General features: G+C 48.5%; 1 protein-coding gene across 5 annotated transcripts in view; it reads left to right on the top strand.

Annotated features, from left to right (window-relative positions):
* The first annotated feature begins 7,945 nt into the window (after positions 1 to 7,945).
* PRDM11 (PR/SET domain 11) overlaps positions 7,946 to 27,416 on the top strand; it is a 47,521-nt gene continuing 28,050 nt past the window's right edge. Inside the window, exons 1-6 of one of the 5 annotated variants that reach the window (XM_080592529.1) lie at positions 8,477 to 8,605; positions 19,513 to 19,606; positions 22,965 to 23,083; positions 23,653 to 23,756; positions 24,634 to 24,896; positions 25,889 to 25,956. In XM_080592529.1, coding sequence (XP_080448655.1) covers positions 22,968 to 23,083; positions 23,653 to 23,756; positions 24,634 to 24,896; positions 25,889 to 25,956 — 551 coding nt within the window. In that variant the 5' untranslated portion in view covers positions 8,477 to 8,605; positions 19,513 to 19,606; positions 22,965 to 22,967. Of the gene's footprint in view, positions 8,104 to 8,193; positions 8,606 to 19,512; positions 19,607 to 22,964; positions 23,084 to 23,652; positions 23,757 to 24,633; positions 24,897 to 25,888; positions 25,957 to 27,416 lie in introns of those variants that run through there. The other 4 variants (XM_080592528.1, XM_080592531.1, XM_080592527.1 and 1 more) reach the window with 4 other exon arrangements.

Below are 27,416 nucleotides of genomic sequence, written 5' to 3'. Positions count from 1 at the left end.
TTTGAAACATCTTGCAGTGCAACCCTTCCCAATGGAAGCCACTGTTTTCAGTCATTTTTGTCCCATTTTCAGCTCAGTGGGACTTTGATGAAGTTCTTCATCTTGAACAGGATCTGTACTGTTAGTTCTCATGCTTTTGATAAAGTCATTTGCTTAGCTTTGAAAATGCCCTGCATCACAGTCATTAATATTACTTGTATTAATGTCAGATTTAGAGACTGTTAGAAGCCCCAAGTGTTGCACAGCCACACAATACAAAGGTGGTTCTTGCCCTAAACACACCTCAGGATTGCTGGCAGCATGGAGAGAGAAGAAGAAAATAGCCAACAACAAAGCAGCCAGAGCTGCTTTAAAATCATGGCATGCAAAGAAATAAAAATTAATAAATAAATAAATAAAAAAAAAGTTGCCTTTTATTTGCTTCTGGCTTGGGAATCTTTAAATATTTTGTGTGTAAGCTCAGGCTTTCTGCAACCTCTTAGAGGACAAGAAAGCACTATTTTTAAAATGAAAGCTGAGAAACCCAAGTAATCAGAAGCTTTAAGGAAAATACCAAGTGTCATGAGAGTTGGCAAAACTCTACCACTGTTGGTTTTGGTTTTGGTTTTGTTTTTTTCCAGATACTGTTTTTAACGCAAAATGGAGGCTGTTTTCCCCTTACATTCTTCAGTACTATAGTTAAGGGTAATGTGTTGCCCTTTAAGCAAACACTTCTTTAAAAAAGCAATTTGATTATCTTCCATTATGCTATTATCAACAGCTGAGAGCAGCAAAATATCAAAGGTTTATAATTATATTCAATTTTCCTCTCATTACAGACAATGAAGTCTGGATGGTCGTTTTCCTTTTTGTTTATAATTAGTTTCCAGTTACAATTATTTTCAGACTGTGATGCATTAGAACAACAAGATATAGTTTGGATGGCAAAAAAGCAGGAGACAAATTACTTGCTACAAAAGTCTTTTTTTTTTTTTTCTCTGGGACTTCAAAACCACACGGAAGTATTTATTTGACATAGACAAATGCTTCCTTTAAATAAAACTTTAATTCAAAGCTAAATTTGATCTACACGTCTCTAATTTGGAAGGGAGAATCCTGAGGTTTATAGATCATGTTCTCATGATGTAGTGCTCGTAACATAATACGCAGGGGCAGCAGCGAGCAGTGGAGGCTCTGTCCGTGAAAATCTGCTGGAAGTATTTGCTTTAGTCCTCTGGTCACTCGGCTGAATTATCTTCTTTTAATAAAGTAGCCTGTGAGGGATAACACACAGCTAATAGATAACTGTTGCATAGACAGTCTGTAACGTACTGCCCTAACAGTTGTGGAAGCGCAACATTTCTGCCACCCCTGCAATAAAATGAATTATTAATAAATGACGTGTGCGGGAAGCACTCGGTCTGGCTGCACTTTCAAGCTGTAAGAAATTCCTGGCCAGTGCTGTCCCCTCACGGTGCAGCAAGCCGCTAAGAGGGTCCCCAGCCCCCCAGCGCAGCAGTCGGAGCAGAGCTGCCACTCCGTGGTACGAGGAGAGGGTAGAGGATGCAGAAGGGTCAACGTGGAACAAAGCTACGGGACATACTGAAAACTTGGGCTGGAGCAATGACAATATCTTGCAAATTGTGTCCCCTAGTCAGCAGCTCAGCCTCAAAGGTACTGTGATAGAGAAAATACTGGCGAGGAACCCATAAATATCCCAGGGAGAGGAAATGATGCAGCAGCATAGATGATGCCGTGGACCTGAAAGCATTCCTAGCTCTTTTCTCAGTGATATGCTGGTCCCACGGGACAGAGGAGCCGGGGGTACTGTCCCACACTTTGGCGTGCAGCTGGAGGGAAGCCAATGCAAGGAGTTTGTACCAAGAAATCCCCCGGGGTAGGAATAAACTGCACATTACCACCGTTACAGAAACCTGGTAATGTAGTGCTGATGACACTTTAATTAATCCAGAACAGAATGATTTATATTAATAATGCACCCATTAACTAGATTAAGAGCTGGTTCCTTTTAGATCTCAAAAGTTAATCGTCGGTGGAGAATGCCCAGCAAACAGAGATGGTGCTGTGGTGGGGTTTTTAAAGGGGGGGTATTTATATGTAATCTATTCGGTATTTTAACCGGTACCAGAAAGTTAAATATAAAATTACTGCTGATAAAATTCAGAAGTGACATGGAGATGGGCATGCTAGGGAAGAGACAGTGTTATGCTATCTGATCTGGGAGTGTTTGATTTAACAAGCATGGGCCCATTCACAAAACAGGGGGGTTCCAAGGGCAGTGCCATGCCCAGCGGTGCAGGCACAGCCCATCCCCACAGCACGATGGACAGCACCTGGCAGCATCGACTGGAAAGGGTGAAAGGCTAAAAAGGTCACTGGGAGCTAGCAGTGTAATGGCATGACAAAATACTAAGGTGACCCTGGAAGCAAAGAACAAAGAAGCCATTTGTGTACATGTGCGTTTCGGGCTAGGCGGACCCTAACCATGTTTTAAAGGGGAAGTTTAAAAACTGAACAGAGTTCACAGCAAAACCTGGAAAGCAATACAAAGACTGGTGAAAATGTCTTGCAATGAGAGCTTTAAAGAGATCACTTTGTTAACTTACCCAGAAAGAAAGACTTTGTGTTCACTAGACTACAGTCTAGATATATCTTCCCAAGAAGAAAGTACCAAGACTGTATCAAAGAATAAAGGAAAGCATCAGAAGAACCGATGGCCACAATGTGGATGCAGTCTAAGTCATACAGAGAATTAACACCCATGTTCATAACAGGGAGGGGGAATGCAAAGAGAAAGAGAAGTTATTTGTCCCGATTCCTTCAGATCAGAACTTGGTGCCTTCCCTAAGGATAGCTTTTTAGTTAAATGCAAGTTATTTGGCTGAAGTCTGGGTAGCTGCTTGCGATATATAGAAATGCACATTCCTACAGACTGCCAAAACATGTGACAGATGCCTAGAAACAAACCGCTGAGTTTTTAAGTGCTTGTGAGTGGAGACATTCCTCACTCTGCAGCCTTTGGGGGAGCTACAGAGAAAACATTTCATATGGAAAAGCAGTTCTGATCATTCATTAAGAATACACCAGCGCAGATTCTCAGGCCCCAGTGTTTTAAAAAAGGCATTATTGGTATGTGTCTCACCTAGACTAAAAGATTTCAGTACTGACCTTGGTCACCTCTTCTCTGGATTTCTGGCTTCGGTTTGAGTGCTCGCTCCTGCTGCTGTCCCTGCAGCCCTGTCATGGAACCATGCTGAGAACGGGATCCGGGCACCGATCTGGGTAAAAGGCAATCTGCATGCACACACTAATACTACAATAACTAAGCAGATTTTTTTTTTTCATGGATTATTTTTAACCTGGTCCAGCTCACCGCTCCAGTTCCCAGCCTGCAAACAGCTCTGTCAGCACTGCCAGGGCTGGGCAGAGCAGAAAATCCTAAAGCCAGCACTGCCTGGGGGCACACGGATGCTGAGGCTGATGCTGCCATGGGAGAGGTCCTGCTTTCCTCATCTCCTCTGACAGCAGTCCCACCACCTCCTCTTTGCTGGTGTTGGCACTCACCTGGCTAGCTTTCCGCAGGGTCAGCCAGCAATTTCAAGGAGGATGGTAGTGCCAGTATGAGGGACTGGTCCTGCTGGAGCAGCTCTCCCTACCTGCAGCATCACTCCAGTTTTGACAAAACCACAGCTCCAAATTCCCATACAGCTCTACAGTGCTCCCAGAGAGGGCTCCCTGGCTCCATACACAGATCTCAACCCCAGGCAGGATCATCCCACCCTGCTCACTGTCCCTGTCAGTGCCTTGTCCTCCTCTCTTATGTTACGTGGCCACCAGGTGAGCAGGCTCGGGTGGGCTCTCAAGGTGGGCTCAGCAGACGGTGGCACAACTGCCAGGGATCAGAGGAAAGAAAAAGTTGGAGGGGGTTGCATCTATGAGTCTGGATTTAGATCAGCAACCTGGAGGCTTCTTGCTCCGCTATTGAACTCAGCAGGATTTTGTGCCCTCCCTGGGGGCCTGTTCATCAGGCTTAACTCAGAGTCATTCATAATATACCTGCAGAGCACTGCATTGCCAACACATTCATACAGCTCTGCCATTAATGGTGAAAGGCTCATACACCAAAGTGAGGAAAAAGACATATCCCTGCTGGGTATGGGTGCAGTTCTCCACAGACGCATGCTTTCAAAGAGCTCTTCCCCACACCTCCTTCAGGGCCTGTCCCACCCTGCTGCGGTCACTGGTAACTGGGAATTTCTGGCCGGGTTTCCTTCTTAGTCATGTAATTTCCTTTTTGCCTTTTTTTGTGGGACTTTTTTCAGATTTTCAAAGGGAAAAACCTCTATTCTGATTCTCCATCCAACAACCATTAATGTAGAAGAGAAATGTCCTTAATTTTCGTGTGGCTTCTCCCTGGTGCTTCTAGAGCTAAAAGCTGGCTGGCAGACTCACCAACCACCTCATTTTGCACTTCATAAGAGAACCAACGTGACAGTCCTGCCAATCTGAGTCCTTTCCATGTGAGGAAAAAGCGGTGTTTTGTTAATGGCGGCACAATTTTCCTTTCTGCTTGCAACCGCCTGACCTCTCCCAGAAGAAGGGGTAGGCCGGCCCCAAGGAACCTTTTCCTCGAAGCCTGGAGAGCAGACGTGAGCCCCCTGCTATGGACACCGTGTCCTGTGGTCACATAGCAATGCGATGGACGCTCTGCATGTGGACTTGTAGAAGAAACTGAACGCTTTTCCGCCTCTCCCTGGGTCCCCTGTGGATGACAGCCAGGCAACCCCAGGGGAGCCAGCAGGAGGAACCCCCCACCCAGCCTGGTGTCCCCCCTCCTCACAGACTTGCGCGGGAACCCCCGAGGGTTTTTAGGGAATTTTTAGGGAATGCTGTGGTGCAAAGCACATCCAGCAGCTCGCGTGGCAGGGGTCTGACCTTCCAGCTGAAAGAGGTCCCCACCAGCCCACAGCACCACAAATGCTGATGGACATTTAAACACAGTTGTTGATAAGCCAGATTCTGTTTCATCCACTTTTGTGCACAATATTTTTTACACAATTGGCTAAAAGCTCGGTGTCAGTAAAGGAACCCTTTTGTCTCCCTGGGACACCATCCAGTAGTTCATGCAGGAAGAGATCTGACAGTCTAATGCCGGAAAATTGACACCTAATTACCTCGTTCCTAACTGACGTTGCCATTTATAATGTTTTTATTTTGTAAGAATGCAGCAAATGGAGGGGACTTGCTGTGGGTGGCAGAATGGGGTCTGAACACCAGTGAGTCCAGCAAGGAGAAGTGCTGAAGCACGTGTACGAAAAAATTAATCCTATGTCTTCTTAATGAGGGAGGGGGCAGCTTGCTGAAGAAGGGGGGCGCCTTTCCAAGCCAAAAAGGTAGTTTTTTTGCAGAGATACCTCAGTCTTGTGCCGTGTTCCTTATGTGCCTAGTTTCTCAACAGAAAAGATGCAAAATGGATGAGGGGATCGAGTGCACCCTCAGTAAGTTTGCAGATGACACCAAGTTAGGTGCGTGTGTCGATCTGCTCAAGGGCAGGAAGGCTCTGCAGGAGGATCTGGATAGGCCGGACCGATGGGCTGAGGTCAACTGTATGAAGTTCAACAAGGCCAAGTGCCGGGTCCTGCACCTGGGGCACAACAACCCCAAGCAGAGCTACAGGCTGGGAGATGAGCGGTTGGAAAGCTGCCTGGCAGAGAAGGACCTGGGAGTACTGGTTGATAGTCGGCTGAATATGAGCCAGCAGCGTGCTCAGGTGGCCAAGAAGGCCAACGGCATCCTGGCCTGCATAAGAAGCAGTGTGGCCAGCAGGTCTAAGGAGGTGATTGTGCCCCTGTACTCGGCTCTGGTGAGGCCGCACCTCGAGTACTGTGTTCAGTTTTGGGCCCCTTGCTACAAGAAGGACATGGACGTGCTCGAGAGACTCCAGAAAAGGGCAACGAAGCTGGTGAGGGGTCTGGAGAACAAGTCTTACGAGGAGCGGCTGAGGGAGCTGGGCTTGTTCAGCCTGGAGAAGAGGAGGCTCAGGGGCGACCTCATCGCTCTCTACAGGTACCTTAAAGGAGGCTGTAGCGAGGTGGGGGTTGGTCTGTTCTCCCACGTGCCTGGTGACAGGACGAGGGGGAATGGGCGAAAGTTGCGACAGGGGAGTTTTAGGTTGGATGTTAGGAAGTACTTCTTTACCGAAAGGGTTGTTAGGCATTGGAATGGGCTGCCCAGGGAAGTGGTGGAGTCACCATCCCTGGAGGTCTTTAAAAGACGTTTAGATGTAGCCCTTAGTGATATGGTTTAGTGGAGGACTTGTTAGTGTTAGGGCAGAGGTTGGACTAGATGATCTTGGAGGTCTCTTCCAACCTGGGTGATTCTGTGATTCTGTGATTCTGAAAACCTTCTTTGTGGGGATTTTATTGCCTGACTATTAAACACATAGGGACACACTTTAAGACAAGAGAACTCCCTCCCAATAAATTAGCATGCCCGTGTTTGCGAGGAGACATAATAGCTGTTATTTATATTGTACTTAAATATTTAATTTTCTTTGTAAATAAAAGCTTTATGCCTCCCTTTGAGCCTGCTCTTACCGCCTTAGACTGCAACAGCTATGACAAAACTATTACTTCAAATTAACATGGCATTCAGCATGCATTTGTATTACTTCCATGATTTTTATTGTGTTTTTAATTATTATTTTTTCTCGCAGTTCATTCATCAATCATATTTACAAGCCCATTGTCCGCCTGGCTGCCAGCGGAGTGTTCTCATACATTTCAGCACATAGACAGAAACTGCAAACTAGAGCAGCTCTGCTAGGATCTCTAATATTTCTGAGGAGTCTGAAGGTGCTGACAGCTTATGGTATGCCTGTCCCAGGCAAGTGCAAGTGCCTCAAAGTCCATCTATCTGTGGTTACTGGTAAGGGTAAAGTTACACAGCACGTTTACCCTTTGAGAAGGAATCCTCCCTCGAGAGGTTAGAAATGGGGAACAAAAAGCGTACCGCAGCTCGGGACCTGACGAACGGCACTCATTTAAACTTCAAAATAATCATCCGTGCTGCCGCTGTAGAGCAAGCTCATTCTGCACTTGTGTTGATTACCTTCCTCATTGTTTGGCCAGGCAGTATCTTTAGCCAACTCAAGTAATATACCACGACCTGGTCCTGAAGTCCTGCCACCCCCAAGCCCTCAGCTCAAGGATGGCAGGAGCAGGCCTTGATTTTGTTTACGCTACGTCCTCACTACTCTCCATCCACACCTCATCCGGTCGCTTTACAGCAGGCACCTCAGGATGGCAAGTAATAGGGAAGATCTGCATTTCTTGGGACTGCAGACGAGGGTATTTCTCAGGGCTGCAGAAAAAGGGAAGTAGCTCCAAGCACCGGAGCATGTACATTGCCACCACAGCCCTGTTCACATACAAGCTCATTGTCAACCAAAGGAACTGAAAAATTACGGCCATTTATCTATCCCTCTCTTTACCCCCCACTGTGCCTCTTTTGGCAAAGCAGCCGAGCAGTTTGCATTGTTTCAAGTTTAATGCTCGCAGATGGTTTTATTTAGAATTTGTTTTACTGGTGAGACATGTTTCCTCCGTTTATTAAATTATGCCTACTTTTTGTCAGTCATCGCGCTGCCCATAATTTCTGCGCAGAGCTCGGGGGGCTGGGTTCTTCTTGTTGCTGTCGGGTGGGTTGTGTTGTGTTGTGTTTTTTGGGGGGAGGGGGAGGATTAGAAACGAGTCCCCGGGCTCGCCTTTTCCTTGCGGGGGGCAATGACACCCCGGGAGGGCCAGGGGCACCTACAGGAGCCCGCAGGAGCCCCCTCGCTGCGGCCGAGGACCTCTCCTCCGCCTCTCCCCGGGCTGCCAGCGGCCCCCGGGGGGGCGGCCCGGCGGGCCCGGCCCGGCGGCAGGTGGTGGCCGCGGCGGCGGGCGGGCAGCGCGGGGGGAGCCCGGCACGGCACGGGGCCCCTCGGCAGCCGGCTCCGTCCTTAAAAGCCCCCCCCCCCCCCGAGCCCCTGCCCGGCCGGGGCGGCTGCGGGCGCTGATCGCCGCCGGCTCGGCGCGGAACTCGCAGGCTGCGGAGCAGGAGGTGGGAATTGAGGGCGGTTTGGGTTTCCTCGCTATTTTTTTTTTCCTGCTTTGTGCGTGGTTTTTTTTTTTTTTTTTTTTTCCCCTTTCTCGCTTCACCTCGGGCGCCAGGCACCGGGGCGGGCGTTCGCAGGCGAGGCGGGAGCGGCGCGGCCCCGGGAGAGCCCCAGCGGGCCGGGCCGGGCCGGGCCGGGCGGGCCGGCGGCGCCTCCCCCCGGTTCGGGGGGTCCCCGGGCTCGGCCCCCGAACGCCCCTCTCTTCCGTTCTCCATGTCATTTCCTGTGCTAATAAGATGGTGGTCACGGCCGGGAGGGAGGGAGCCGCCGCCGCCTCCGCCGAGCCCGGCCCGGCCCCGGGACCCGTCCTCGCCTCCGCCTAGCGAGCGGGGCCGGCGGGGCGGCGGGGAGGCAGGGCGCAGCCAGCCGGGCCCCCCCCCGCCGTGCGGAGCGGGCCCCCCCCTCCCCGGGACGCCGAGGCGGGCCCCCCGCGCCCGCAGCGCCGAGGTGAGTCAGCCCCGCTGGTAGCCAAGGTGGCCACGAACATGGCTGCGGGGGACGGGCGGGCGGCCAGCGCGGGGGCCCCGCCCGGGGGTCGCGCCGGAGGGCGGCGGGACGGGGGCGCCCGCGGCGGGGCGGCGGCGGCGGCGACCCGCGGCCAGGTAGCGCCCCCTCCTCTCCTCCTCCTCCTCCTCCCCGCCCGCTCCCTCCCGGCCCCGCCGCTCCCCTCCCGCCCGCGCCGCGGCGGCGGGAGCGCGGCCGCTGAGTGACGGCGCCGGCGGCCAATGGGCGGCGGGGGCGGGCGGGAGGGGGCGGGGCGGAGCGGCGAGGGGCTCCCCGGGGGCCGCGGCCGGGAGCGCCCGGCGGGGAGGGGCTGGGGGGGGGGGGGGGGGGGGGGGTGCCGGTGGCTGCCCCGCTCTGCCTTCGCCAGCAGGAAACGTCTGAAGTTCGTGACGTTGGAATAGCGTCGTTAAAGTGGTTGTTGTTGATCCGGTGGTCGTGGTGGCCTTTCTGTAAAGGCTTGCATGGAGAGGCTGAAGGCTGTCCCAGAGACAAAGTGACTGGTTTTCGGTCGATAACCAAGTAGTAATGCCATGGCTGAGCCGGGGGGCCTCCAGAGGGAAGAAACCAGCTGCTAGAGCTTGGTCTGGAGATCCAAGCCGTGTGCCCGCTGGTGGGAGGGCAGGTGGGAACTGTTGGTGTGGATTCCCAGCTTGGCGTCGGGAACGTGTATCCGAGACCTGTGAACAACCAGTTCTCCTGAAAAAGCCAAAACAAGCAAAAATAGCTCTCCTTCCTCGGTTTGGGTTGCAGCTTTCTGGCATTTTAAGAAATCTGGGCTCTTTATGACACACATCAGGGCAGGCTGGAGGTTCTTCTTACGGCAGCGTGGAGCTCTCCAAGCACAGGTCCTTCTGCCCCAGGGCGGAGAGTTGCTGGAGGCAGGGACATGTCTGGTGACAAGGAGCTGGCACGTGCCACCACGCTGTCACAGAGCAAGTCCCAAGGCCTGCTGGCAGGCAGCAGTGCCGTGGCGCAGGCCACAAGCATCCCTGCCCTGTATCTCTCTTGCTGTTTCTCTGCGTGTTGAAGTATTTCATCGCCAGCACTTCTCTGCGGCGCTGCTGCCTGAAGCTCTGTGGTGCAGGGGGAAGTGGCGTGGACCAGAAATCCTGTGCCGCTGCAGACAGTTTTAGTGTCGTCTTCTGCACTGACCTCCTCTGCGGTAGTCGGGTGAAGAAGGCTTTAGTTTCACAGGCGCTGACTCCTCCGTTCTCCCTGTGACCTCTTTTCTGCTGCTGAAGGTTCTTTTAAATAGGAGAAAAAATAAAGCCTGTGGAGCAGTGGTCCTTCTAAAATGACACTGCGAAATGTTGCCTTTCGAGAATCCCTGCTAGCTGAACTTGCCGGTGAAAGTGGATTCCAGTAGCGAGTCCAACCTCCTGAAGAAAAAACAGAGGACAAGGCGAGAGGCAGGCTCTTGCCTTGCTGAGCAGCATCTTCAGAAAGAAGGCTAGGGAAACGTGCTCCAGAAACAGAGAAAGTGTGCAGGTAGAAGAGGCCGAGCAAAGCGCTGTGGAAAATGCAGAACAGTTGTGTGGCTTCTCTGGAAGGTGAGGGCAGCCAAAGTGGACGGAGGAGTGACCTGGTGAGGAGGGCAGCACAAACATCCCACATTAGGGATGTTTTTCTTTAAAATGCCCATCATGCCGTTGGCAGGCACTACACTAATACCGGAGAGGATTGGGAAGGTTGAGAGCAGGGAGGGAAGACAGCAGAGGGGAAGGGGTGTAAATTTTGACTTGTCATCTGGAGTTGGGTTTGCAGTATGGATCTTTAGATGTTTAGTCACTGTCCTTACCGTGTAGGTTTCTGACTTAAGCTAGAGTTGGTGAGGGTAGCACTGGTGCTTTTCCTCCTTCCATCCCAAACAGCGCGCATAATTGCAAGAACCTATATGTTTCTGCGGAGAGAGTGAAGCAATTCAAAATATTGACACTTAAACCTTTGCCATTATGCTTCCCGGTCAATGCTGCGCTTGTGTGAGCGGGATAGCCTACATCCCCGAGAGCTGTTGTTCAAAGGGCTCCTCTGTCCGCAACATGGGGAGGCAGCGGTCCAGCCTTTCATACTCGGAACAGCTTCTCTGCAGTCAGAAGGTAAAAACATTATACATGTAATTTAAGGTTTAAGCTGCAATCTGCAGAATCTGGCAGCCTCTGGAGAGGGATTGGTAATGCATACTGCAGAGCAGCATTTCAGCACAGTCCCTCGGTCGCAAACAGCCATCAATAAGGGGCCCATCAGAAGGGTATCGTAAGGGAAGTCGTCCCATTTGAGCACACTGACAAATGGGTTCGTTTCTTTGCCCCTTTTCTTTTTTGCTCCCTAGGCTTTGGCTTTTCAGCCAGAATAGTTTTACTTCCGTGATCTGAGCAGTGAATCTATGGTTTCTGTTAGTGGGCAAACTGTACCATGTCCCGCGCCTTGGTAGTTATTTGTAATTTCTGCATTTTCCATGAGAAATGTGCTTTAGGCACTTATATGATCATGAGAATTACTGGTGAAGGAGTCTAAGCTGGTGGATTGTTAACATGGAAAGTGAGTGTCTTCCCTTTAAAGGCTTTATGAAAAGTGTAGGTGCCTCGGGTTATGACTGTCAGAGGAAGGTGGAGACAGGATTTCCAAAATTCAGCAGCTCTATCAGGAGCCTGTTCTCCAGTACTGTGCTGGCAGCGGTGCTGCAGGAAGGATTAGCCCGAGGGGGCACTGAAATGAGCTTCAGTGGCGAGGCCGAGCACTGAACGTCAGGAGCACTCCCAGGGGCTCTGTAAGGTTGCCAGGGTGGCTTTTAGGAAGGGGTGTTGTTTAGGAATTCATCTCAGGCTTGCTCTAAGTGGCTTCTCCAGAGAGCTAGCAGCATCCCCACCTTGCACCGGGCGCCTGCCCAGCGTGCACCCTGTGCAGGTCCATGGGCTGGGCACACCTGCATGCCTGGAAGCACTGCTTGCACCCTTCTCAGCGAGCATCGGAGCACCGCGGGCACGTGGCTTTTGCTGGCTCCCAGCGAGTGCTGCTTTGGAGAGTATCATGTTGAAGGCCAGTAATTGGAGCTGATGTTGGCCAGGGACATCAGCTGTTTCCAGGCTGGTAATCGACTTCAAATGTTGTCCAGTGCATTCCCACTCAGTACAACGAAGCTTTATTTTGAAAATGTGTCACATAAACTATATCATAATAAACTGAGTGCAGTTAACTGCAGTCCTACACCCGGAGCCTCAAATAGCTGAGCAGACGAGGTTTACGTACTATCTTCCTTGAAAGGTGTCCTAAGTTTGGCTGGGGTTACCTTTTCACTCCTAGCACATCCCTCTTTACACCTTTCATTTGAATAATCCTTGACTTGCTGGTGTCTGTGTGCTTCAGGGTATTCGGAAGGGTTCTGTTCTTGTATGTTTGTTTGTTGTTTTTTTTTTTCCCAAGCTACTAGAGCGTACTTAATTAGGTCTGCTGCTCTCCTTCAATTGGAGACATTTTGCTTGGAAAGGCTGATGCAGATGTTAAATATGCCACAGTTTGCAGAGTCCAGTCTTTTCATTCAGAGGAAATTAATGAAAATACTTGGAAGCTAAAGGAAAAATCAGTATTGATGACATACTTCTGTGAACAATAACATACATTCTGGAGCTGTGTACTTGCCTAGGCATGCAGTGTTTGTTTTTTTGATTTTTTTTTTTGGTGTTGATTTTTTTATTTGAGCCCATATGAGGTCAATCAGCTTTTGAAGAATAGAAACAAATCAGTTACTGAATTTTTGTTCCCCTTACAACCGCAAAGAAAACTTTGTTATATACAGTGTATAAGTTGCTTTGTTCCTTAACGATTTTTTCCCAGACCACGTAGTGACGGACTGACTGATGGGTGCAGCAGTACCTGACTTCTTGCGCGGAACCTCGCCAGCCAGCACTGCGTTGCTATTGCAAAGACGGCACCTCCAGAAAGGTGGATCCACTTACTGCGTCTCCTAGACGTGTTGAGAGCTAGCACCAACTAAATCAGATGTTAACGTGTGCTCCCTAGGTCTGAGGGACTTAACTGGTGGTTGTGTTTCCTTTTAACCAGGTCTCATTCTGTTGTCAGGTGTTGAAATGTTGCCTTTGAGTTCTCTTGGTGTAGTCAGTGAATTTTCGTAGTGTGCCAGTGACTCGTGTGCTTGAAGTCACTGTGATGTGCCCCCTCTTCTCTTTGGACAGGCATTGAATGAGCTCTTCTGTGCTTCCACTAATCAGCATTTTAAAAATGCCCATAGTGTAAAGGATTAGCTATTTCTGTGCAACCCGACACCTTTACGTCGAAGACACGCTCGAGGGGGTGTTGGAGGGGTAGACCAGAGGTGCTTGGCTCCTGCTGGAAACTTTTTGCTGCATTAGGATATGCAGGATCCGAACACCCCTCTCTCTGTATAGAAGGGAATGTGCAGATCAAGTGGTGGTGGTGGTGAATTCAGCACACGGATATCTGATTTCTTGGCAGATCTGACACTGGGAGTATCTGGACTGCTGCCTGCACCAAGGAAAGGGGGTCGGTGTGACCCACGCTCAGCCAGTACTCATCCAAGCGGTGTAACATGAGCCCCTAACCTGTAGACAGATTTACCAGCCCTGAATAATGTCTGTTGTACTGTGAGATCTTATCTCCCTAATGGCCTGCAAGAGGGTACAAACGAGAAGAAATAAATATGGCTTTTGCTTTCCCTGCATTTTGTAGAGCAGTTGATTTGTGCTCATTCTGCTCGGTGTGTTCATTAGTGCCTTTCAAGGGGTGAGCTAGTTTGTTAGAGTTTTAGAAACAGCTGAAAGTATGATTTACGTGTATCTTCTCACTTTCCCCCCAAATAGCTTGGAGGGGCTGGAGACAGAAGGCTGAATCTGTGCAAAGAAGGGAGCTGCTTGCTGTGTCCTGTAGCCCAAGAAGGGTGACACCACTATAACAAACATCAAGGAGCCGTCACGTAACATCCTTCAACAAAAGCAATATGGTACCAAATGGACAAATGACACCAGAGCAGGATGTGGTATTGATGTTACGTCCGTACCCACAGGTCCCAGCTGAATGGGGACCCCCCTTGTGGCTGAGACTGTCTGCCTGGAGGCGTCAGTGCTCTCTGCTGCGGAGGCTTTGGCAGCTGGTTCCCGAAGCTTTTCCTTGGGGTGGTGGGAAGGAAGGGGCCTTGCGCAGTGGCCAGGTGCCTACTGGAAGTCCTGAGGTCTGATGGAGGGGCGGGAGGTGTCTCACCCGCCGTTAGGATGAAGAGCTGTGGGTTGTGATCCGTGAGTAGTGCCGGCTGCTCGAGAAACTTGATGTCACGTGGCCGTATCAAGGATAAAATTGTGTTTTGTGGCTTGTGCTTTTCATGCGACAGAATTTAGGGGAAGTTTCTCAAAAATCACCAGCGTTATAAAGGTGTGTGTATACACTGGTGTGCATAAAGGCAGACGGGGGCTCAGTTATTGCTGTGGAGTGCATTGCTGCCGTGGGGCAGGGTGCTCTGGTGACATGCACTGAGCTTTCTGACTTGGTGGGGCGGTTTGGATTTCGTGCATAGCTTGGCTGTGCTTTGCACGTGTGTGCAAGCCTGTCTGTCCTGCCAGTCCATCCCACCTACCACCAGTGGAAGAAAAAAAGACAGAGTACTTCAGGTAACGTTTAAAAAAAAAAAAAAAAAAAAGCCTGAACTTCTAGAAAAGCGTTGAGTGAAAGGCTGTGTTGTTGTAAGATGGATGTGCTCTCCAGAGGAGCTAATTTAGACAGTAAGGAAATATATGTGAGGCTGATCACTGGCCGGATGCCAGTCACTGAAGGGCACCGGAGGCTGAAATGCCAGGCAGCGCTGGTAGTGCTGGCACTTCAGCCCGTGACGGTTGGGTTGCATGAATTATCTCTCTGCTTTCCAGCTAATTTTATCCTGTTGATTTTTCATGAATCATTTCCCATCTTTGTGGGTTAGAAATTGAGGTGGAAGTTTGCTCGCCAGAATAGCCACATCTGCTATTTAGAAAGCAGCGACTTGGGTTTGCTTCCTGCCCGCCCCCACGCCTTCCCTTCCCTTTCCTTTCCCTTTTTACCTCGCCAGTGTTAAACTTCGTGAAACGTTGGTGTTGCTGACCCACGGGAGGTTTTGGGCTGGCTGGACACTGAGCTGTCGCGGCTCAGCCTGGCACCGAGCGTGGCCTTGCTCCAGCCTTTTTGTCTTTCCATGGATGAGAGTAGTAGAAGGCCATTTGAGCATGTTCCTGTGAAGCAAAGCATGCACTAGATTAACAAGAGGATGTCTTGAGCTTGCTGATGTTTACGTTTCACCTCTCTTCATGTATCACAGAAAGTCCGGGAGAATGGAAGAGTGATTGTGTTGGGACGGTTCTGAAAATGGCCATGCTGATGGCCAAGGAAGTGATGGGTTGGATAGTGTGCTGCCAGCTCTGGGTAAATGTAAAGAGATGAATTAAACTTGATTGAAGTTCAGCTGAATGTGATTGTTACGGGACGTGTCTTCTACCTGTCCATCTAACAGGTCTAATTTTATTCTTCAAGAAACTTAAAGTTGTTTTAAAGAAAGCTGAGTAGACGTGATATACTTAGATACTACATACGGCAGTTAACTCGGTGCAGGAGAACCCAATTAATATCCGATGCCAAAGAATACCAGTAAAATCCAAGTGGCTTAGGAACTGAAGGTAGTGATTGATAGAGAGTCGGCATCCAATAAATAAACTGAAGCGGCAGTATAAACAGTAAGGTGGATGAAGGATACGCTAAGCTAAAGGACAGTGTTAGCACACAAATAAATCAACCGTTTGTGGTTTAACGTTAAGGTGAATATAGAAAACGGTTTTTCACCACTGAAAGAGCAAGTCTGGCATTGCCACCTTAGATGAAGGGAGCAAATAATTCAGCTATTTTAAGCTAGAGCTTGATCATTTTACAGAAGAGTCTCCGCAACGTGATACGCGGAGCCTGCATTTTCAAAGAAGTAGACTTGGTGACCCTTCCCTTGAACTGAGGGGAAGAAAGAAGCCAATTCTGTTTGACACTTACTCAATGATGCAGAAGAAAGCGTGACTCATCACTGGTGAAATGTGTAGCTGAAACGAGTTTGGTCAACTGTAGCTATTGACAAGGGCAGGACAGCTGTGCAGAGTAATCAGTTAGTTTTGGTAAATGGACCCATATATGCAAAGTAAAAACCATATATAAAATAAAACCATTTTCATATAGACAAGTGGAGAGTTATGACCATGGAGAGGAATGGTCTGACCACAATCTGTGAAACGGGAGGCTGCATCCCAAGCCATCCCTCGCAAGAGCAGAGGGGTCAGAAGGGGCAGACAGCTCTGCGGAGCTTTCTGTGCCAAGTCACGGCTGAAAAAGACTACCGCAAGTCTGGACACACCGGCGGGGAAGTAATGAATAGGGGTACGGAGGCAGTTTTATGTCTGGAGCCCTTATGTTTACTTCAGATTCACTCTTACATCAGCGTGGCTTTCCAGTGCCAGCATCTTAAAATAACGTACAGCAAACTGGAACAGTGACACAGAACGATGAAAATTGTTGGAAAGCTGAGAATGCTGGATGGGGACATGTACTGAACTGAGCCATGGATATGTTTTTGTTCGGTGCTTATCGCTACTGCTATCCAAACACCTCTCAGTAGTACCTTAAGGAACAAGGCTTACATCTGTCACTTCGTTGTGTTCTTGCTCTGTCCTTGGGGAGAAAAATGTTGTTTGAATGGCATCTTGTTTTAGTACTGGATTTTTGTTCCTGTTTGTTTAACTTCATACATGTACGTATATATTATGTTGAGGAAGCCAAAGGCGAAGAAGTGCAACTGGCACTCCTGACCAAAGATGGTGAGGTTTCTTACAGCCATTAACCCTGGAAGCAAATCTTTCCATTTGCTCAAAGCAGCCCCCCAACGTGCTGGGTATTTCAGCCTTTTCCACGAGGTTGCAGGGCCCTTTAAAAGAACTGCTGACTGGTGCCCAAAACTCGAAAGATTCATATATAACTTGTCAGCGGCAGTGATTAACAATTGAAATGAACTTCTGTTGGCTCCTCTTCCCCTTGCCAGACTCAGATGGAGATTTCGTCCCCTTTATAGGCTAAAGGTAAGGGCATGTGACTTGGAGGGGATCAGTCAGGTTGACCTAATTCTCCCTTCTGCCCTTAAACTATGAATCAGGGAGATCAGTGCAAAGAGCCAAATACACCAAAAAGAGAAGTTTTCAGTTTAAGGGAATTATTTTCAATGTACTTTGAAAATGCAAGTCCCTTGCAAATTCTTCTAACTGCAGTGAGCAGCTGTCTTTGCTCCATAGCATGCTACACTGTTTGAGGGGCTTAGGTTGCATGGGAGCTTTACTTTGTCAGCATCCTGCTGTGCAAATATGTCCTTACTCAACACTTAATGTGGAGAAGTTGCGCCAAATAATCCAGTTTGCAGAGACTTCTGTTGAGCCGTGATGAGCTTCCTGCTCTTGGATCAACAAAGGGTAAACGCTCTGAAATGACCATAATACGGGGTTTCGTGGTAAATTCTGTAAAGTCAGCAGCGTTTTCCACCTTGACTAGGAGCAACCATGGGTTCAATAAGACAAACTAATTTAGACTAACTCAGGGATTATTTCAGATGTTGTTTTCCTTCTTCTTCCTCCAAAATATGTCTGTCCTGAGGTAGATCGTGGCAGATTTTGATGGCATGTTTTCTTAATGAACCATACAAGAGTGACAGTGAGAATGTGTCTTGCGTCTACTTGAAATGAAAGGAGGAGTTGGAGGCTGGCAAACGGAAATTTCCCTGTCCTCAGCCCTTATGCAGTGAGGATAATACTGGGAACTCAGCATTTGGGTGCCATGACACTGTTTGTCACCTCAGATGCTGGTCTTGAGCAGGTCACTGAAACCACTGACAACTCTCAGCCTTCCCTACTGTAAAACTGTTTAAAGTCCCGTGGTTTTGAGGGTGGTTCTTAAAACTTCAGAAAGCTGCAGCAAAATTGGTGGTGTTTACAGTTGTCTTTGGTGCGGTCCTGATCTTCTTAAGTGTTTTGAGAATTCAAAACTCAAAGAAAATGTATCATACTTCTCTTCCAGTGAGTTTATGGCTACCAACTGTAGTGAAGTAATTGGCAGTGTTTAAAACAAGTCGTGTTTGCAGCACATGCCGCTCAAATCCTACATCACCCATGCCACTATAATGCTCACAAAGTTTGAATCTGTGAGTGCCCCAGCTTTCAACCTGGTGCAGCGGGATGCATTTCAGCCCTCTTCTGAGGCTGTCGAGGAAGAGCCCGGCAGCAGGCGAGGAGGCAGGTCACCGTGTCGGGACACCGCTCAGCTGTGCCACCGGCTGCAGGACAGCTTTGCCCCCAACATCGTACTCCAGCAGGGGGATGTTAAGCCAAGGCTGTGGCAACTGTTGACTTAGAAGCAATTTTCCCATCATAGCATGGGGTTAGTGTCCGTCAATGGACAGGGACCTCCGCTGAACAAACTGGTTCCCACTCTCATCCTGCGGGATCCATTGGTGTTTACATGGGTTGCGGCCATGCATGGCCAGCTGTGTAGCCAGCTGATACCTCATAAAGTGACCTGAAACAGTTGGCATGGCCAAGGTCCTTGGTAAGTGAATACACCTCGAGGAAAACGGTCCTCCTGGGTCATTTGTGGCTGTCAGGGGGGACCTCGGAGCCTTGAATGCAGTGCTTTATTCCCCTTCTGGGCTCATCAGTGGCTGAGCGTTCTGGATTACTATTTCTGGTAATAATATGCAACTGTAGGAAAAGCATATGAATTGAAGTCCATCTTTAACCATGGGCCCACACTTTAAAATGTTATACTAGCTATGCAAGATCTTTCTTAAAAGGAGAGGCGATGACCTCTAGAAGGCCAGCAGTGAGAAATGGAGGGAACGAGCTGTGTACTGAGGAGGGGATGGATTCCTATATGGCTGTTTCACATGCAAGAATGTCCAAATCTGGGAAATGCGCCAGTAAAACGTAAAATTAAAGCTCTGTTTTGGAGCCTGATCCACACAGATAAGAGTCTGTGGCTGTTAACTAATAACTACAAGAGGGGCAGTGATAAAGACGGCATTCTTGAGGACAGGAATTCACAGGTTTGTTCATGCTTAACCCCATTTGGACTTTTCTTTGCACATTTGAGGTTAACAGCTCAGATGTGCTTGTGCCTTCTGTTTCCTTTATTGTTAGCAACATGGTAAAGCCACTGGAGATCTTAATGTGTGTCGTGCAGCGATGTTACAGGTTCTTGCTTACTTTGTAGTGAAAAAGGGAGAGATGACATGGCACTGCCTGTGCCTGTTGGGATTTGCCGCAGCTGTGCTGGTGTCCCAGGCCTCCTAAGGGGTGTTGTGTCTCACACCGTGACTGTCTTTGCTGTCCAAAGGACTTGCTGTTGTGTGTAAACAGCACCGGGATCTTCACAGCATCCCTTTGACTGAGGGATTGTCTTCCCTAATGCGCTGCTGGGATTTTGCAGTAGGCTGTGTGCATGCTGACATTAAGGGGACTGAGTGTCTTGATGGTGACAGGGACATGTACATCCTGGGAATGCCTTCAGCAGTTAACCAAAGCAGCGTGCTCTGAATATGCCGGTGCTTTGCTTCTCTATGATATCTGAAATCTTCAGAGGAAATTGGTATTTAGGTATAAAAACCAACACAGCTATAAAAATTGCCCAAAAATGAAGTGGAAGAAGGCAGTGAAAAGTGTAGAATGCGAATTGGAAACTTGTAATTGTGGAAAACTAGGAGAATGGGCAAGAAAGAAAAAAAAAAAAAAAAAGTGGGAGGTAAAACTTAGAAAAATTAAATACAGCTTTATATACATCAGGAGCTTGAAGAGTCCTAAAAGCACGGTCATCTACTGGCACCTGGAACTGGAGAGATGATGAATGTTTCTTTTCTGCAACTCAAGGAAAAGCTAGGTAAGTTGGATGACGATACCAGTTACAGCAGCAGCATAATGCTTTCTGTTGTAATATTAGCTTGGGAAATTAACAAACAACAGCTACTAAAGCAGAACATTTTTAGGCTGGCTGTTCTGGCTAACTTAAATTGAGGGACTTTAAAAGTGCTGGCTGAACAGCTCTCTGTGGGCCATAAATGCAAAAAACTTTTTTTTAATGTATTCATAACAAGTTAGACTGAAAAAAAATGCTCTGTGCTAGTGATTAAGTCATAAATAAGCAAGCTAATACCAAGTTTAATCTGTTCAAACTGGGATATTAGGCTACCTTTGGTCTGAAGTTGGCATCCAGTAAAATAATATAATAGCTGATAGGGATTTGGTTGGTTATGATGAAAGGGAGCATTATCTGTAATAATCCATCTGTATAGATTTTTGGAAAATAGGTCTTTGCAAGCATGATGTCATCTTGTGATGTTGCTTTATTATTGCTCAATAAAGGTAAAAGTGGTGGTGTGTCTTAAGTCTTTAATGCACAGAAGTTGTACCACAGGTCGTTGGAATACGCAGCTAGAATGATTCAGCCTGTCACACTGAACAAACAGAAACCCAACTAAATGAAAGGTCACAGTAACAAGAAGAGAACCATGCTCGATCGGGTGTATTTCTGGTTGTGTCCGCTGGGATTCAGTTTCTTGGCTCGATGCTAATCGACAAGTTTATTGGTGTCCTGGAAGAAAACACAAATTAATGTTGGTATTTGTGGACAATGCAAAGTTTGATAGAGTCGCTAATGAATAAAAAAAAGGAGTTACTGATGGGGATGTGATCTCATGCTTGCTGGATGAGAAAACAGCAAGTTACATGAGTATTGTATGTAAAACCAGGCACCCAGGAACAGTGACAGTAGGGGTGCTGGTAGCGGTGGTGTCCGGAGAACTCTGCAGGAGCTAGGACTCTTACAGCAGCGCGGTGGTTTGCTGAACACAAAATCCCAGCCGGGCACGGTGGCCAGAAAGTACATGTGGGACTTGGACACAAACATGGAAATCTTGAGCCGGAGCAGGGAGGGCGTTATCTTAGTGCAAGGTACTGCTGCAGTCCGTGCAGGAACATGGCTGTCAGTGCTGGGCAGGAATGTTGCTGATAAGTTGCAGCGAGTTCAGGGGGGACCATGAGAACCAAGGGCTGGAAAACACACTGTGCAGTGAAACAAGGAACTGTAAAATCAACCCTACATTTCTCTTTTTTTTTTCCCCTGCTCTTCTTGGAGGTATTCTGTAGTTTAGTGAGGAATTCACTCAAGGAAGTGCAACGGCCCGCGTTGTGCAGGAGGTCAGACTGCACAGTCCTGGGGTCTCTCTTGCTTCACAACGCAGGAATCTCCTCAAGGAAGAATGGGAGAGGAAGAGCCATTGTCTGTTTGCAGGGGCATGTGTCTGCAGCTCTTCCTACTAAAAGGCCTTGGGGTTTGTGGGCAACTAAATTCCTCATGCCCTGTCCTCCAAGCTTCCCAAATGTGTGATTTTTTTTTCAGACAGTGTTCACTGCAGAACATCTGCCCCACCGCCAGCATCCGCCTCGCCTGCGCCAGCACAGGCCCCGCAGCTAGTCAGCTCTGGGGCAGCATCCATCTATTTGTTTCTTAAGCAATGCCCCACATACACACAGCTGCTGCTTTTTTCCTCCTGAGCTGCTTTTCTGCAGATTTCTCAGGAAAGACCTTTGCTTCTCCTCCGGGAGAGGCTGGTAGCCTTGGCGGTGGAGAGGGGACCTTTCTCTTTCCTCTCTGGAGAATGCAGACCGGTGGCTCAGCCTGCTGAAATGATGGGCACCCCCGTCACCTTCTTTTTGACTGTCTATAGTAATTCTAAAAGAAAATATATCCTGTGCTGGACGTGTTGTAAAGGCATAAATTGTGTGTTTGCATGTATCTGGTTGTACTTAGGTTGAGGCTTTGCTTTCAGTGTTGTATGAACATTAACCACTGCTTCCTTGATACACACATGATAAAGGTCTTTCAGGCTGCTCGTTGGCATGTGAGAAGTTGGGCTGGAAAAATTAATCATTTGTCCCCCGGCACAAAGAAGAGCCACAAAGGCTGGGAGTAGAGTTCCTTCTTATTGTAAACAGGGTACAAATGCAGACCAGATTTCCATGGTGCTCAGTCCTCCACAAGCGTGTGTGGCATAAGAAAATTCCTGTCCTCGGGGATTTGTGGCCTAAGAACACGAATTTCAGGATGTCCAGAGCCAAGTTGTGATGGGGATGAGCTCTTCCACCAGCTTCCCTGACAGAAGGGGACTGATCAGCTGCACAGGCCCGTCTGTTGGGTGCTGCTCATATGCAACATATCATCGGGCAGCAGATGTGGAGAAGGGGGGTCACAGGAGACTTTGGGGGAGCAGTCATGAAGCCTGTCCAATTTGGTAGCAGGCCTGAGAACAGCCAGTTTAGAGGAAATCTTAGGACAAATATAACAGAGAGATGAGCAACCCTCTGTTTTATTCCTTGTCTCAAGCTGTGATGCTCTGATACTCAGTGGCTCTTCCAAAAAATGCTAAGATTAACTAAACTAATTCTGAATTATCATCGCTTGCCATACTAATGTTTTCGGTTCAGCAACACCCTGTGGCAAGTGGTGTGAGGGGTTATTGGTTTGACGCTTGCTGTCTTTAAGCGTCATTAAGTAGTTCCTGTCTCCTGTGATGGGCTACAGGAGAAGCATTTTTGTTATGGTGGCCTGTGTTCTGGAAGGGTGGTGATAGCTCAACTCCATTCACTGCAAGGGACAGGAAGATGGAGAACATGACTTGTGCAGTTTTGTCAGAGTCCTGCAGGGCATTGTGGGCACTTAACCTGTTTGTCAAAGGTGTCCAAAGTGTACAGAAAGCTCCATCTTCAGAGCTGTAATATGCCTTGCTCTGTTCCCAGAAGGATACCGACATGTTATATTCATACGCAGCACCTGGTTCATGCTGCCACCTGTATTCCTTTTTCGTGGCATTCTGTCCCCGAGGACCTGCTCTGAAATAATCGTGCCCTGCCTTTCAGTAACACATCCCATCAATCAGCCTTAAATTCCATGCGCAACGTTTTCAGTGAGCGCGGTGGAGCATACTTTGCATTCCCTGTGCCTCAGGTTGCTCCACGGTGTCTCACATTCTTCACCTGACCTGAGACTGAACTGCTGCTTCGTCCCCACCACAGGAAGGGGTTTCCACCTACGTATGCATGTAGGTGCCCCCGTTTCAGCGTGGTGGCTGTTCTTGGTGACCAGGGTTAGGGGGGAACCTGCTGGCTGGGTCCTCGCCTCAGGGAGGAAGGTTGTGATTTCCTGGCCGCTCATTTTTCTCATCCCTTGCCTTCTTTTTCAGAACATGAGTGAAAACTTGAAGGACTGTTTGAACCAGACCCAGGCTTCCTTAGGGGAGATGGTGACAATAAAAACAGAGGCCTGCTCTCCGCACCGGGACCAGGAGTATGGACAACCTTGGTACGTGGCTGAGCTTTGGTCGGATGCACTCTCGCCTCTTCTCTCCTCCTCCCCATTAGCTTAAAGTTTGAGGGATATGGTTGAACCTCGCAAAGCTGCTAAAACCCTCTCTTGTGAGATCTGCCTTGAGGTGCATGACGGGGATGATCACCCACTCGTGCTAGGCACGTGTCTGCTACACACGCTAGTTCACACCCAGCCTTGTGCTGGCTTGTATTGAGGGCCATGCTTTGCCTTTGATCAGCACATTTTGGGGGCTGTAGCAGAGCTGCTCAGCCTTTTCTGTTGGTGGAAATCCACTCTGCCAGTCTCCAGTGGGTGGGACGGGCCATGTGCATGTCATATGTGGAGGTGCTCTAGCTGAAGCCACTAACTCCTGTAGGCTTTAGCCATAAAGCCCCTCAAGTATTGGCTTTTGGCAGCTTAGATGACAAACTGAATCACTTCTGTGCTACAGGTGTAGGGACTAAGTGTTGTTTAGTCCCCATGGCTTGATTGCTTCTGTTCCTCTTTGTTAGTTTCCCAGGTCTCAGTAACTTAAAGTCATCTTTCTGTTGTTTTCTCCACAGCTCTGGAAGGCCTGATCCGCAGTCCATGGATGTAGAGCCCAAGAAACTGAAAGGGAAACGGGATTTGATCGTGACCAAGAGCTTCCAGCAAGTGGATTTCTGGTGTAAGTGTCTTGGTGGTGGGGGAAGAGTAATGCCTCTTCTTCAATAGCGTTCAGGCTTTCCTAATTGACAACCTGTTGATTTGGGGCAGGAAGTAAGCAAGGAAGGCAAAAGCCAGGGACAAACACGTGTGGTCTTCTAAGACACATTTGATAGGGAAGCCATTGCACGAAAGTGGCTTGTCAGTCATGGCTGTGCAGTGGTAGGGAGATAGGTGGTAAGTGTGCTAGAAATGTGAAAGTACAAGTTCAAGTGACATGCGAAAAACCCCAATAGTCTGCAAAAGCCAAAGGTATGAGACCTGAAACTAAGAAGGGAGTGTGGTGTGGACAACAGCTCTTTGCTTTTATTTTGAGAAAGAAAACACTTGCCAGTTACATTGGCATACCCTGAATGTTGTAGGCCTAAGTCCCTGTTTGGCCACAGGGCCAGTGCCTGGGGTGCCACCTCTCTCTGCAGAGCACAAGATGAAGGCTGTAGGTGAGGGTATTTTTTTCAGGGATATTGGTTTTCATTTCCCTCTGGTGTGTGGGGAGTCACTCTTTTTGGGTAGAGGAGGTTACTGCTAATGGGTAATCTGCAGGGGTCTCCCTGTGGACAGTGAATGGATTTCTCACTTCATGGAGCCACTGGTGGCACTGCTGGTGCTTGCCCAAGAAGCTGGGGAAAAAGGGACACTTCTTTGTCAGACTGCACAGGTTTTGTGGCCAGGGACGCAGCTCTGGGGAAGGGGGCCAGCCCCTCTGGTCACCGTGGCCTCAGCTGAGCCAGGGCCAGAACGGGGAGCTGAGGTGAGCAGGCCTCAGCACTGTGTGTTGTATGAGCTGGTGTGGGCATCCCATCTGCCCAACCTAAACCCTCCTCCCCTCACACCCACAGTCTGCGAGTCCTGCCAGGAGTACTTTGTGGATGAGTGCCCCAACCACGGCCCCCCAGTGTTCGTCTCCGACACCCCGGTGCCTGTTGGCATCCCTGACCGGGCAGCGCTGACCATCCCGCCTGGCATGGAGGTGGTGAAAGAGCCCAGCGGGGAGAACGACGTGCGCTGTATGAACGAGGTGATCCCCAAAGGTCATATCTTCGGACCGTACGAGGGGCAGATCTCTAGCCAGGACAAGTCTGCAGGATTCTTCTCGTGGCTGGTAAGTGAGGTGTCTCCCTAACAAAGTGGCTTCCCGGTTGCACAGCTCAGGGCTGGGACTTGCGGGCACATGGAGCCAGAGCTTAGCCATCTTCCCCCTTTCCCGAAGCTCCTCTGCTGACCCGTGTGGGCTACGGGCTGACATTGACTTGCCATAATGATTAGTGGCTTCAGGGCAGAGATAAGTGAAAGCAGATGAGGTGCCATGATGCATGAGTTCAGTTCACAGCTGCAGGAAGCAGAGCTTGCTTCTCCTCTCGCTCTTGCCATGTTCTTCCATCCCCACTCAGTCTCAAAGACGTCTGTGGTACCTCCTCTGCTCTGATCATCATTTGGAGGAGAGAGGAAGGATCATATTTAGAGACTGCAGAGCTCATTTTCGGGCCTCCAACATCCCTCCCATCCAGCTTGAGCAGAGCAGGTGGCCCAAGGGGCCAGGAAAGAGGAGGTGCAGCTCTCCCAGCCCATCAGGAACTGATCTACAAGCAGCCTCCAACACCAAAAAAACATTTTTTACCCTAGTACTAAAATCCTCTGTTAGCCTGTGAGGTAGAGGTATCACTAGATCAACAAATATTAATTATTGTTAAAAATAAGATGAGGGACTTGAATTCTAGGTAGGAGAAAAAGGAGAGCTTCTTGTATGAAATGCTGCTCGCACTCTTCTGTCTGAAATAAATGTGTGTCTCAGCTATGCCCTGAAAAGGAAGTTAATCTTTTGTATCTTGGGACTTAACCATTTTGTCCGCTGCATCCATAGTTCTGTGTTACAGATATTTGTACATAGGAAGAAGTCACCAGACTAGCTACAAGTTCAGAGTAGCCTTCACACAAATGCCCTGTGCAGCAGCCTTTAACTATGAAAACTTAGATTCTAGCATAGTTAGCTTTATGTCCTGACCTGAGGCTGAAACTGAAACTGATTTGGAAGTCGAAGACTTCCTTCTGTCTGAACCAGCTAGTTCACATGCTTGCATCTCTTCTGTTCTGCAGATTGTTGACAAGAACAACCGCTATAAATCCATCGATGGGACAGATGAAACCAAAGCAAACTGGATGAGGTGAGTCCACTTCTCTTCTACCTTCACTTTTGGGGCTTTGTGTTCCAGAGAGAGGCCATCAAATGCTCCTTGTTTTGTGTGTCAGAAAAACAAATCAGAACGACACAACCACTTCCATAAAGGGTTTGCTTGTGCTCTTCAGCCTTTGCTGTGTTAAGAATCCTTCAGAGTCAATGACAGGAACTAAAACAAGGATGTGTGTAGAGCATGGCTATTTTCTGGAATGAGAACAAATGATAAAGACCAATCCTATTTATCCACTCTTAGAAATGCTGGCAGATCTCACTTCATTTTTTGTTTTCCTTACTTTATGTTCAAATATTTGCAGAATGCTTTGAATAAATCCCCAAGGTAGTATTTGTTCTGTTTGTTTTTTTTTGTCCTTTCCTAATTGACAGACATTGAAAGAGGTGTTTTTTTTTCCCTTTCTGGGCTTCACTTGAAACATTTGGCTGTGGTGGCTGTCATTGGTAGCGTCAGCTCTGCTGTGTTAGGAGAAACATGGAGTGAGTTGCTGCAGCTCCAAATGTAGACATCATGAACGTGCTTGTGCTCCCTCTGCCGGCCCAGGGACTCAAGAGAGCACATCCCAAATACCAGTTAGTGCTGAACCAGGAGTGTGGCAGGCTCTGGTTTGTTGACTGCAGCAGTAAGAGAAAATGTTTGAAAACAATGCAGTGCTTCAAGTATCTGTGTATGTAGGTCACTCTTGCAGCCTCCTGAGGCAGAGGCAAAACACTGATGTGCCCTTGTGCATGTGGTGAGTCACTGGAACGGGACATTGCTGTGTACTGTGGCCTGTCCCACTTCGGACCAATCCTGCCTTCAGGGGTGAATTTTGGAAGCGGTTGTTGTCAGGAAGGCATTTTGTACAACAGTAAGTTAGTGTGGGAGTTAACGGGATCGTTGGCCTGGATGCCTGGGATTTTCAGTTGCCAGTCACTGCAAGAAGAGAGAGCATGAAGTACAGACGTGTAGATGTAAGACCAGTGTAGCTGATCAAAACCGGTAGCACAACTTCTTGCTCCATTTGAGTCCTTGCTAGGATAACAGCTGTTCTGATACTTACGTTCATTAAGTTCAGCAAACGATCTAATTTTTCTGTAAGAATTCCAGCCATTACAGTTGTTCACTACTGTGTGAGAAACTGATAGTCCTGTGCTGAGACTGGAGTTGTCGCTTCCAAAAAAAGCAGTGGTATTGTGTACAGTTAGGTAGGAGGATGCATATCTTGAAGTAAAGAGTGTGAAGTTCGGAAATCAGTGAGACTTTTCTGCTTGGGTTATATCACCTCTTTACGTGATCTGGACAACAGTGAAACTGGGGGAAAACGGTCTTGGAAAGCAAAAATCATATGATGAACTCTTCTTCCTTGTACCACCAACATGGATTTGATATCTGGATTTATATGGGCATTACTCATGGTTCCAGCACCAAAGAATAGAATGTTCTTGTTTAAA

This window comes from Anser brachyrhynchus, assembly GCF_964034855.1.
Source record: "Anser brachyrhynchus genome assembly, chromosome: 5".
NCBI lineage: Eukaryota > Metazoa > Chordata > Aves > Anseriformes > Anatidae > Anser > Anser brachyrhynchus.
This window is presented reverse-complemented; position numbering and strand designations above follow the sequence as displayed.